This window comes from Seriola aureovittata, chromosome 18 (genome assembly GCF_021018895.1).
Source record: "Seriola aureovittata isolate HTS-2021-v1 ecotype China chromosome 18, ASM2101889v1, whole genome shotgun sequence".
Lineage (NCBI taxonomy): Eukaryota > Metazoa > Chordata > Actinopteri > Carangiformes > Carangidae > Seriola > Seriola aureovittata.
The window spans coordinates 15,864,980-15,877,750 of record NC_079381.1 but is presented as its reverse complement, the minus strand read 5'-3'; the positions used below and the strand labels follow the sequence as shown (position 1 = coordinate 15,877,750).

Here is a 12,771-nt window from a genome sequence, read left to right as displayed (position 1 = left end):
ATATAAAATATGTTCTCTCTATTTAGTCTCTTTAGTCTCAAATTGTTTCACTGTTTTCATTTGTGCTGCCTTATCAGTTTGTCATCTAAATCACTTGAAACTGCACTAGCCTGAATGAAGAGTGGCACTCAGATAAAGTCTGAATAGATTCTCTGTTCTTCTAATATATCTGGATGGGGATGCTTTGGTAAATGGACTGCATTATAGCACTTTTATCCAAGGCACTCATTCATCAATTCAGACATACACACACACACACACACGCACCAATGCTGGGAAGCTACCATGCAAGGCATTGGCCTAACCAGTGTGATTGGGAGCAATTGAGGTTCAGGATCTTGCTCAGGAGCATATATGATCAATCTGTTTCCACCAGCTGAGCCACAGCCTTCGTTGAGGCTTGACCACAGATGCCAGACAGACCATTAAACTGTTTTCACTGGGTATCTGTGAAACTCAGACACATTATGGTAATTTAACTTTTCATGACATCATAGATGACCTCTTGTGACACTGTAATGTCTATTACTAGCATCAGTTGTGAGGAAAACAGGCATTAAATTGTCTTTGTGTGCGCATATGTGGGTGTGCGTACAACTTGCTAAGAGTTCAACATGACCAAATTCAGGCATACACAAGTAATCAGCCTCCACCAGCTCACTATATACATGTAGTTCCTGCTCTGATATGATTGTGTGACATTGACAGTATGCAAGTAGAGATAAAACAGACACTCTAACATAGAGGAAAGGAAGAGGACAGACACACTAAAGTAACTGGAGTAGACTGGAACACATGTTAGTATCCCCTTTCTCAGAACATTGCATGCATTGCTTCTGCTTTGCATGCAACAGAAATACCCACCCTGTGGATGATCCCATCTTCCAAGCACCTGCCTGCACAGTATGTAATGGGAAATTCAGAAAATGACAACAGAGTAATACTTTAGCTTTAAAATGTCAAAATGTATATGAATGTGAGTAAGCCGATGTGCTACTTTCAGTACTTGAAGCAATACTTTTGAACATCTTCATGTAAATAAATAAGTTTTGTTCTCCACCCCCGGTTAAATAACACAGTAGTGATGTGATCTATTCTTAGGTGATGGATTCACGCCAGTACATTGTGATGTAGGCTACTGGTGAGCACCAGGTGTCAGTGGGATTACTTCTGATTAACAGGAAATAATCTATTTAGCAACATTTGGTGCATTTAAAAGAACATAGCCTTAAAAGAAGTCTGAATGGCTGGTACTTCTGTGACTGCATGATCCTGAGTGCATCAGTGATAAGTAAGTATTAGTTTAGTCGTCAGTAACTCCTCAACAGTATCTGGTTTAAATTGATTTTTTTTTAATACAAGAATGAATTATTTCAGGTCTTATGTAAAGAGAATTTATTTCTAATGTCTGGTGCATTCACTTTGATTTCATAATTAAATCTCTGTTGCCACAGCTTCACCTCATCTTCCAAAAGAAATTTTGTTTTCTACAGATTTCAATTACCGGCACAAAAGACTCTCATAATTCCCGTAAGAATGATGAAAAAGTAATTAATTACCACAAGCAAATGTGTCAGTTGTTTGGTATATAACTGGCTTTCCTTCATTTCACTTTGCTTCGGTTTTATGTGACATTGTCTTATACAATATGTTCGGTTCAACTGTGATCTCTAATGAATGTACAGCAAACAGAGAGATGAGCTTTGAAATGTGTTTCCTCTCTGACAATAAAGAACCCAGCAAAAATGTCAGTAAGTTCACATACCCATCAGTATCCTGGTTTTGAGTCATATCCTGGTTTTGATCTTATTCCGGGTATGACTGATTCCATCCTAAACTACGCTACGAAGAATTGGTCTAGTAATAAATTAAAAATGTTTTACTGATCTCTCACTCCAGTGTGGAAATATAGTTATACTATAGAAAATAAGGAAGTGCCTCTGAATTAACTACAAATTACCTAAAATCGAACAATAAATATACAATAAATTGATATTACATCAAAACAACAATGGAACCCTAGTCTATATTTTACCTGATAATAAAATGATTTGGTGGATTAGAAAATTGTATGTTCCATTTTTAAAAAAATCAATTTTACATCTGCTTCACTTCACAAGAACGTTGTCTGTAAGAGGAAAACTGAGACAATAAAATTTTAAATAAAAAATAAATAAATAAATAAATAAACTTTCAACAGCATTGCCAGCATTCATGGTAACATCAGTCAAGACTGGTTCCAGGAACACTGAAGTGTAATAAAGCAGATTCCTCTAGAGGGAGCCCTCGTCTAACCCTTCCTCAGCCATCCTCTCAAAGGCTGCAGATACTGGATCTCACAGCAGGATGGCTGTAAAAATACAGATTTAAACCACGTACAAAAAAAAAAAAGAAAAAAAGAATTATAATGTAACAAAATGTGTAAGCAGCGTAAATGTTTATTAAAGCAGTTAATTTCATTTTTATGCAGCCATTTTGCAGACGAGTGGCAAATACAGTTTATAAGCTTGCAGTGCTTCCAGGGCTAATCTTTTAGATAGCAGTTGTTTTGTTTTTTTTTCATCCTGATGAAGGAACATTTCTGAATACACTCAGGGAGATGAGAAAATGCAAATGTGTGACAATCACCAGAATAGCTGTTTGGCATTACAACACGCACAGCGCTACACCCTTACAGCATAGACAGAGATCAGTGGCACCTGTAAAGTTGTGATGTCTAATGCTACCTCTCATCTATTTTATATTTAACCAAGAGCATGACACAAACAGGGCATAAAGACATAACAGTAGGGAGTGTGGTGTCTGTTGATTCAGTGCATGTGGAAACAGGCCTTCCAGCACTATCAGCACTTACTCACAGGGATATTTTGGGTACATGTTTCGCAGGCTTGTAGAGGCCTTGATATTGGTGCAGAATTCAAACAAACCTGGATCTTGTAACAAACTGTGATGTCGCTCGTATTCAGCTAGAAAGCAAATAATCTTGGTCAGAATAAAAGCACAGAGCCTCAGAGTGAGGAAAGCTGTTTGAATTCAACTTTTATTTCACCTTGAGAAAACACAAAGAAAAAGTCCAATAATGGTGTCAGGTTAGACTACTGCAGCTTAATAACTGTCATTCTCTTTTTGTAAATGTCCCTGAAAACAATCCATTTGTTCTTGATAGTAATGATGTTTGATGTTCAAAATACTGTATGTAAAATGTATCTTCATTTGCAAAAAGAAAATGGTTCCTATTAGGAACATGTGCCTGTCATGTCTGCACTCCTCACTGTTTCTATCTCTGCTACTCTGCACTGCTCGATTAAAAAAAGCTTTCAAAAGTGAAGATGGAGGAATATGGTGCAAATATTCCCCAGACATTTTGCCAACTTACTCTGATAGCTGACTGTGCACACACAACCTGGGAACGTGTAAGAATCTCTGACAGCTGAAAATTCAGCGAAAGATATTTAAAGTCTTACCGTCTGACTCTCTGCCAGAGTATTTTCAAAGCAGTTTCTGTTCCTGCTATTTGAACTGTTTCAGAGCACACGCCATTGCATCGGTGTCGTTTCCTGTCAGAGTGCCTGTGGCAAGAGTAGTGTGACAGGAAAGCAGTGTCAAAGGCTGTGAAGACTCACAGCCTTAATGATAGTCAGAAATACTGTTGCACTAGTACATGAATGTTTTTGCTGCCTGGATCAAATCTCAGTCAGATAAACAACTTGATCTAAAAATCGTAGTAATTCAGTTACTAGGCAACCATATGGAAAAATCTGAAACAATATCTGTTGATAACCAACCACTGAAGCGTTATGTCAAGTGAACTCTGCATAGTGAAGAGCACTGTTGTAGAGTAGTTGTACTAGAACTGCCAAGATGTAATAGTGGATGTCCACATTTTTTTTTAGACTGATGCTCCATGTGAAGTGCATTCTTTTTCTGTGAAATAAGTAGAACACATTTATAAACTTTAATTTAGGCTGAGAACAGCCAAACATTCAAAATGATAACCTGAAGAAAGTGAGAGAAGTCGGATGTCAAATGGATACCAGTTGGAGCCTTTTGGAAAGAGCATAATGAAAGTGTGAAGTTTTGAGAGACCACACTTCTTTTCCTGACCATGTTGTGCACCGTGTGACCTTACAGTCCATGTGATGTTTGAAGCAATTACACCAATTTATTGTGGAAAGCTGCCTTACAATTAGGCACTTAAACTTCTTAAAGGATTTTGGCTGATTTGTAAACATCATTCATCAATTTATGTTAAACAGTGTTTCCCTCATTCTGGTTGGCAGACGGTTTCCAGATTTCAATTTAAAATACAAGGCATCCACATTCTACTGACAGTCCACCTCATTTTATTAATAAGATGGAAAAACAAAGTAAAAACATGAAATAGAGAACAAACTAAACTAATGTACATAAAACAGTATTTAAAAACCAAACCAATGCACTGAAATACGTTTGCCAGAAAGGAAAAAGAAAAAATCAGATTTCATTCAAATATCCATAAAAAACACATTCAGAAAATAAAGGCATGAATTCTTAAAAACTGATACTTCAAACAGATATTTTTGCTTTGCAGGCTTCAGTTGTTTATTGGGGCATAGAATCAGGATCACAGACAAACCATAATCATCTGTTAGGCAGCAGCCTGAAATGAAAGAGCTGAGGCGCAATAAGAAAAGATCTCAGCTCATTACAGCAGACTGTAAATGGCACGTTGAAGGAAATCATATTTGAACCTGTAAGAAAAATATTAAATTCTGTGCAAGTGTGACATTTGTTTTACACAAAAATAAGTTCATATTTGATGAACATACAGTAAAAAGATCAGAAATACGCAAACATTATCTTCATGCCAATTAGGAACAATGCGGAATATCCAAACAATCACCTATTTTAGTGTCACATCCAATATTACAGTCTTACACCAAACTCTATTCAGTGTTCAACATGGTTTAAGTATTTTACTAATCCAATATAAAAGCAAAACATTTACAAAAAAAAATGGAGAAAAAAGGAAGAGGTAACAGAGTAGATGTAAAAGGAAGTAAGATGGTAAAGAGAAGGAGGCACACAAACTCAAGACAGAATTTATTAAATCGAAAGTTCAGTTATGGATGAATGATACCAGCTTTCAAACTGTATGAGAATCAAAAATCTAAAACAAAGAAAAAAATCTTTAAAAAATCAAAAACCTTAATTCTGCATGTACATTTCTACCAAATTGCTGCCAGTTTACATTTGTCTTATTTTTCCCTTTATTATGAAGGCGCAGTAGAGGTGTGTGTGAGTAGATCTGACTGAAGATACAAGGATTTGTGAAGCATTGTAAAGACCTTGTAAGGTCTTGTGACCTGCTTGTCTTGGGTGTTACATGCAAGCCAGCATCTGCATCAAGATATTAATGCTTCTCTTTTTGCAATAAGAACTTCAAAACCCTTGGAAAAATAACTTACCTACCTACCTAAGTCTTTGACATTGTGGTGTTCGTGTATTAAGTAAGCCTTGTGTGCTAGCATAGCCTTACACCAGGAGCTCAGAAAAAGGGGCTCCAGCTGAGTGTGCTTATGGAAATAAGAGTCTGGCAGGTGCTTGAGGAGAGCCACACAGTCTCCATCAAACTAAAGTGGAACATGCCCAGTGCAAAGCCACACACCATATCAGTTAGGTGGTGTTTCCCTAGCAGCACCCGTGACATGCCCACCAGAAAGGCCCACAGCACCAACAGGATGCGTAGCGGCACAGCCAGGACCAGGTGGGACAGCAGGAACTTGGAGACCATGGCGGCTCGGCTGGCGTGAGCAGCAGGGAAGGAGTAGAAGTCCATGGCGACGCAGTCCATGAAGCCCGGTGTCATCTCCCAGGGTCCTTTGCGCTTCACCAGTCTCTGGACTCCAGCCACGGTCATGACGTCAAGGATGAGCGCTGTCACAGAAAAAACTGAGTTAGATAATGAAGACTAAGAACTTGTGTTGACATGCTATAATGGGAGGAGTATTAAGATACTTAAGTAGAAATACCAATACAACATCACAAAAATACTTCATTACACTGCTAACAACTCATAGACGTCTGAAATGTGACAGTGGACCCCAAGTAGGTCAATTTATTTGATATTTAAAAGGGATTGAAACCATTGGTTTAATCCATGGATATGCATCATATTTCTTAAGCTTTTCCATTTTTTAATATAAAATCTTTATCTGAAAGTAGGGGAGTAAAAAGTGTAATATTCAACAGAAATGTAGTGGAGTAGAAGAGTGAAATTAAGTGAAGTGAAACACTCAAGTCAAGTACAGGCACCTAAAAATTGTACTTTGTTGTATTTTGTACAATACAGTATTTCAGTAAATGTACATACAGTTTCTTTCCACCACTGGACAAAGCATAGTTATGCAGCAATACCTATTTTTTATTTTTTCTAGTCTTCTCCATGGCCACATGTCCTAATTTTGTTTTAAATTGTTGTTTTTTTTATTAGTGGCTCTTCAAAATGAAGCAATGTTTGCTTGTTTACCCTCACTGGAGGTTATGGCCAGCTCAAGACTTGAGTTGTGGGCAGTTAAACCAACAAGTGATTTATTACTCCTCAGATTGGCTCATTTTAAGTTTTTTTCTTTTAGCATATAAACTTTCATGGGGGCAGTGAAATCTCTACAACAGAGCAACTGTACCACTCTGTACTTTGGACTTGAAGAACTTATCAACATATCCTTGCACTACTCCACTGGTAGGTTTTTTTAAGCCATGCTAACAGCAACGTATGGCAATGTTGGCCTGTCATTCGGTCAGTCCAACACTTTGGTCCAGACTAAAATATCTCAACAACTCTTGGATGGTTTGCCACAATATTTTGAACAGATATTCATGGTTCCAAGATGATTTATCCCTCTGACATTGGTGATGTCCTGACTGTCCCTGTAGCACTGCCATGAGGTTCACATTTGTGGTTTTGAGTGATATATCACAACAACTAATGGATGCACTGTTATGACATTTGGTACACACATGATGTTAGCATTTGTGTTAGCATTTCCCTCAAAGCACCTTTTGGTTGAGTGCAGTCTCACAGAGCTGCTAGCATGGCTGTAGACTCTACAGAACAGATCAATAGTGATAAGAGCAAAATACAGATAATGAACAAATTGTCACGGTGGAACAGTGTGGTTTTATCAGGACTTCTTATATAATGTTGAGAGTCTTCAAACAGAGCAGAGAAAAACTATAGCACTTATATGTCAAATGATATCTTGGTGACCAAGAATAACTGATAAGGCACACAATACTGAGTAAGATTTGCTTTGAGTGCACATACCAGACATTTGCAGGTGCCTTTTATAGCTCCATAGCACTCCCAAAAATACCCCTACCATCGCCATCTTTAACTTCTGTTCAAGTCTGCCATCTTCACACACACTAAACCAACCCTGCACTAAATAACTGTCAGTTTCTCTGACATATTGGTTATGCTGCCCTACTTCTCATTCCACTTGCCCACTTGCCGTCCTAAAGGGACCATTATTTTAAATTCCATTACAGCTCCTTAAAGGCAGGCTAGTGAGGTGCTGTCATTTTCATGGTCAGTGGGAAAAAAAAAATTCAAATACTAAAGGAAGAGACGGTGGAACAAAGGAGAGGTGGGCAGGCCCATAAAAAGTAATAACATAATGAGGCTGGTGCAGTCCCATGGTGCCCTGTGGCAGGCGACTTTTTGAAATTACTTAGGGGAGGCACAAGGTGAGCCAGGCAATGACATATCATATTATCAGCTGTAAGGGCGAGCCTGTCTGTGGTGCCCAGCTGACTCCAGCTGACTGAAGCAACAGTGATGATTCAGTTTGTCTTGGTAGGTTTGTTTGGCATCAACACATCAAATGACCAAAGTCTCCAAGAATGTGGGGATTATTTTTTTAGCAGCTGTTCTCAGGACAGACAGCACAACTGTAGTCATCACAGTGTGATAACACATTTGAAGTCAGCCCCCAGTCAGCCAGCACAGAGTTATTGATCACACAATAACAACAGTTAGTTTTGAGCAGTCTCTCTCCCCCACTAAGTCAGATCCTCAGTGCTGAACTCAGATCGACTGTTCAAGGGGAATCTGCTAAATTGCGAAAGGAAACTCCAAGAAGAGCAACAGGTTAGGGCAGATAACTGATCAGGCTGCCACAAATCAACTAGCATTGTGAAGAAATGACACAATGGCCATTGTGTTTCTCAGTACCAAGCTATGATGGAATACTAACACAATGCTTAATGCTTTCCCTGATCAGTTTCTTCTTTCCCACTGCAGCAAGAATGATACAGCTTAGTCTGTCACTGATTCTGATGGACTCACTGTGGCCTGCAAATCATTTGCAGAAAAAAAGTTCACTGGATGAACCTGCAGACAATTGGTGCCAAATGTACAGTCATATATGGAGTAAAATAATGAGCATAGGCTACAGCCATATCAGGGCAGAGCGCATTGGTGATAAGCAAAGGTCATTTTAAAGGAGGCCGTGATTGGAAGGTTGGAGGTTGGCGGTCCATCTCCGACCTTTTCTACTTTTGCTGCTGTTCTAATTTACTTTTAGTAATGTTTTCAACACTGCAGAGATGATTCAAGTATTTTAAATTCCCTTGTCAGGATGTGTGATTTCTCATCAGTTCATGCAAAACATTTTCTGCCTCAAACTAAGGTACTGCACACTTGTCTAGTTACAATGGCAATGCAGAGGTTATGAATTGAGCTCCATGATGTTCACAAACTAGTCACAAATTTAAATTCAATTCAATATGCTGGGCAGGTACCAAAACACTGACGTTTTAGAGGATTTCTTCTGAAAAAGGCTGCCTGCTGTGGCAAAAAGCGACGCTGATAAGAACAGTGACAGAGAACAAGAACAGTAATGTTGTGGGCCAGAAAATTAGTAAAAAAAAACCCTATGAGTGACTCCTTTCACATACAAGTGGTCACGTGATCTATTTTTAACATAAAAATATTGATCAGAGCTGCTTTAATTAATGAATGAATGAATAATCTTGCAGCCAACACAAGTCAAAGAAGTGCATGCTGGTTAGCCATTTGAAATATAATGCTAAATACGGAGCTATCTGCTCCACAAAGCTTAATGAAAAATGAATGAAAGACAACAGCTGTGTGTGCATGGCCTAATCATGCCTGTTTGTAATTGTCACTATCCATGCAGGCCTCAACTATAGCACAGGGAGCTGGGCATTCAGAACACACCAAACTCTGCCTCATTTATCCTCGCACAACAGCAACAGCAATGTTATTGATATTGTTGCAGTCACATCTGCCTCCTCCCCGTGCAAATCTGTAAATATGAATGGCTTATGCACTGTCTTGAGAATGCTTAATTTGTTGCTGTTGCTCTTTCTGGTCTTCCTCTCTTGTGTCCTCTGTAATTTTGAACCATCCCTTCACTGGTTTCAGAACATCTTGCCAAAGGACTGCAGCTGAAAATTTGCCAACTGGCACATTTACAGAGATGTTGATTAATGCCTGCTGTCCTTAGAAAAAACATGAATGAAATAAAAATGAAATAACAGCATAATTTTTATAAAGAAGTGACTCTGAACCCTAAATTTTAAGGACAAATCTGATGTTATATGCATTAAAAGACTGCATTAGCAATCAGCTCACTCTCACACTCAAAGATACTAAAACTGAAAGTACAGTATAAGCCATAAAGACTTTCAGTGTAAGTAAACTGCTCTGTCATTGCTGATATATGTTAAGTTACTTTAAGGGCCTCTTTAGCGCACAGGTTGATTAATCAGTGCAAAAAGGACCATGACACTTTAGCACCATTTTCATGCCTGAATCATCCACAGCAGTTGTTTATATCTCTTCTACTCTTCAAATGGAGTTGCATTATTACAAGCAAACACAAACTCTTTAAGAAGTTGAGTAATTAGGTCACTGGAGGAACTAAGTCATACAGAGAAAGAAAGCAGAAAACACCCCAGTCTGACTACACTGCAGCTGATAAGGGTGGGAACATCCTCTGCACAGTCAAGGTCTGCTTTTGGATCCTCTGACAAATCCAGTTGTCCTATAGATAGTCCCAGTTATTGTGTGGCTACACTTTTTTCTAAACACTATATGGGAAATATTTCTGCACTGCACAGTTCATATGGGCTTAACTGTAGGCTGAACTTAACCAATCCTGACAGACCAGTCTACAGGAAAACAAATCAGAAGCAATAAATATTAATTCCCCACCCATGGTTAAGTATGTTCGTAGATTTTCTCCTGACAGACCTCAACAGACTAAAATGATCCTGGACCAACGCATAATGAACAAGCATTTGGGGTTGAACAATGTTCCAAACACAAAGCAAGTGTGTCCCAAATCCAGAGATTTACTGGCTTCCAATCAGAGCTCAATGTTGCCACAGGCAGGGGATTTGTACTGCTTTTTGGTCAATAATCTGTATGGGGGTCAAGACTCTGCGTGTGTGGGTATGTGCACTTGGCTGCGTGCACCCGTGCACCCACACACACACACCCACACCCACACCCACACCCACACACACACACACACACACACACACACACTTGTGAAAAATTCAATTTCATGTCATCTGCTATTTGCTGCAGAAATATGTTGAAATAAAAGTTGTTGTTCTACTGCTTCACGCTGTTATTACCACCAGCAGAGACAGAGCAACAATTCAATACTGGATCAAAAACAACAAGGGTCTTTTTATGTATGGACCCGCGGGACAAAACCTTCTCAAACATGGGCAGTTAACAAGCTTAATGTCTCAATATATTTGGCGGGCCTTGAAATGTTTGCGAATCCGTTCGCTTCTGAATGAGCATTGATCAAAGGCAGCTTGTTTTGCAGCTAAAACTATAAAGCACATCAACCATTGTGTGATGCAACTCAAAAAAGTGCTGCAAAACACAACTTTGGTCAATTGCTGTAATTCCGCAGCAATACTTTGTGTGTGGCTGTATTAGATTGTATTGTATGGCTGCATCATATGCAGTAGTATGTACCTCACACTAAAAACCACAAAAACTAAACAAAAGTTTCATGAGATGATGACGATTGAAAGGTACTTATTGTGGGGCTACTGCACTGGATTGCATTAGACTGTGTAGGACACTTAAAAAGAAACAAAGTGTTGTTCACACACATTTAGAAGTTACGTAAACGCTTATATTTAAACTAATATGTTCTTTGGAAATGTGATTGTATGGTTGGACTATTTTGCATGACTGGCACAGCTGACCCATTCCCCAGGTGAGAATAAAGTGGGCACAAGTAAAAGGAAGATTGTGGGTGCAGGTCACTCTAGTGGTTTGGTTCTTGGTGTAAACTTGTTCATACAGCCATGGCGCATGAGGTGCACTTTATGGATTAACTGCATGTTTTGGACAGGCTGGTGAGTGTGATGTGGCATTTACCAAGCAGCAGGTTGACCAGGACCTCTTGTCCAGCCAGAGTGTTACTCCTTGTGAGACACACGATAGTGCCAATGATCCACGTGATGCCGTGCCCTGTGAGCGCTAACAGGGTGACCATGGAGCGGCAGCCTCCCCAGGGAGACGACGTGTAGGCGCACACCCCCATGCGCTTGGACAGACAGATGTCAATGGCGAGGAGGGAATTCATTGCTATCCCCTTGAATGAAGGGTTCAGCTGCATACAGTCTTCCTCTGGCATTCTGCTGGGCTCTCTCCTGTCCTTGCTGCCACTGTCGGTAGGTTCTTCACTCTGCTGGCTTGTTTGGTGCTTGTTTTGACCCGGTCGCCTCGCGCTGCCTCGGCTTTCAGAGGGGCCACCGCCGCCGCCGCCGCCGCCGCCGCCACTGCTGCTGCCGCTGCCGCCGCGGAGGGGCTGATGATTCAAGGACATGAACTCAGGTCTGCTCAGGACACTGTTTCTCTCCCGCGCCCTGGATCTCACATTGTAACTCGAGGGCATGTTTGGATAGGGCCAAGTTCGCCTCTGTGGGTGCAATAACCGATTGTCAATCTCCGGAAGATAATTCAAGTGGTGCGAGTTCACCACGGCAGTGAAATGTCCCAGGATAAACCCCCACCATGCACCAGTCCTCCCCCTCCTGTGGCCTTAATAGATATATTTAGACCCACTGGAATGTGCGGTGGCCATGCTGTTTATACCATGCGGACAGGGAGAGTGTACTGAATGGCATTTGCCTCGGCCAATCCAGAGAAACCCGATCTACAGCATGGAGATATAATAACAACATGCGTATCTTGTTACGGCACAGCGCTACCAAGCTAACAGGTACCTCTGAGAAAGACAGGCTCAGTGTAGAAAAAGGTGCAAGAAATACGCAAGACACGGTGTTGTCATCTTACCCGGCGAAGGGATGAAGAGCTATGAACCACACAGCATCACTCTAAATCTCCCCTGCAGTCTCCACAACACCTCTGATATCCTGGCAGCGAGGAGAGGGGACTCTAGTCCTATAGCTATAAGGCAATGCAGGCAAAACCTGAAGAAGTTAAGAGTCAGGCAAAAATCACCAACAAAGGGTGAAGACAAGGCGGCGCTGCCAGTGAAGCCTCTGTACGGATTTGACGTAGTTTACGCACAGTCCAGATTCAGCCTCTGCGGTGCGCTGTGCTGCGGAGCGGAGTTCTCCAAGGTGCTTAAACAGACAGCGGCGGGACAGTGGAGCTCTTCATCATGATGGAGACAGAGGCAGGATTTTCAAATATCCTACCACTGAGCGACCAAATAAAAAATCACACAAACAAGAGAGCAAGTGAATGAATGAATGTGTTGTGAT

At 40.4% G+C, this 12,771-nt stretch overlaps 1 protein-coding gene across 2 annotated transcripts; it reads right to left on the bottom strand.

Moving 5' to 3' along the window:
• Positions 1-4,326: 4,326 nt before the first annotated feature.
• Positions 4,327-12,752, bottom strand: LOC130186592 (inactive phospholipid phosphatase 7). 2 transcript variants are annotated; one of them, XM_056403804.1, is made up of 3 exons: positions 12,338-12,752; positions 11,417-11,960; positions 4,327-5,916 (listed from the first exon to the last, which is right to left on the bottom strand). In XM_056403804.1, the coding sequence occupies exons 2-3, from the start codon at positions 11,934-11,936 to the stop codon at positions 5,528-5,530; spliced, it is 909 nt and encodes a 302-aa protein (XP_056259779.1). In that variant the 5' UTR covers positions 11,937-11,960; positions 12,338-12,752; the 3' UTR covers positions 4,327-5,527. The 2 variants fall into 2 exon arrangements, with proteins under 2 accessions (XP_056259779.1, XP_056259778.1); XM_056403803.1 differs by having other exon boundaries at positions 11,417-12,197; positions 12,338-12,750.
• Positions 12,753-12,771: the final 19 nt, after the last annotated feature.

What these genes read in the sequence shown, in the direction of transcription:
- LOC130186592 (XM_056403804.1), bottom strand. Translation starts at nt 11,936, where the DNA reads ATGCCCTCGAGTTACAATGTGAGATCCAGGGCGCGGGAGAGAAACAGT. An exon ending in CCTGGTCAACCTGCTGCTTG is followed by an intron (nt 5,917 to 11,416) that starts GTAAATGCCACA and finishes TTTCTGTGACAG; the next exon opens with CGCTCATCCTTGACGTCATG.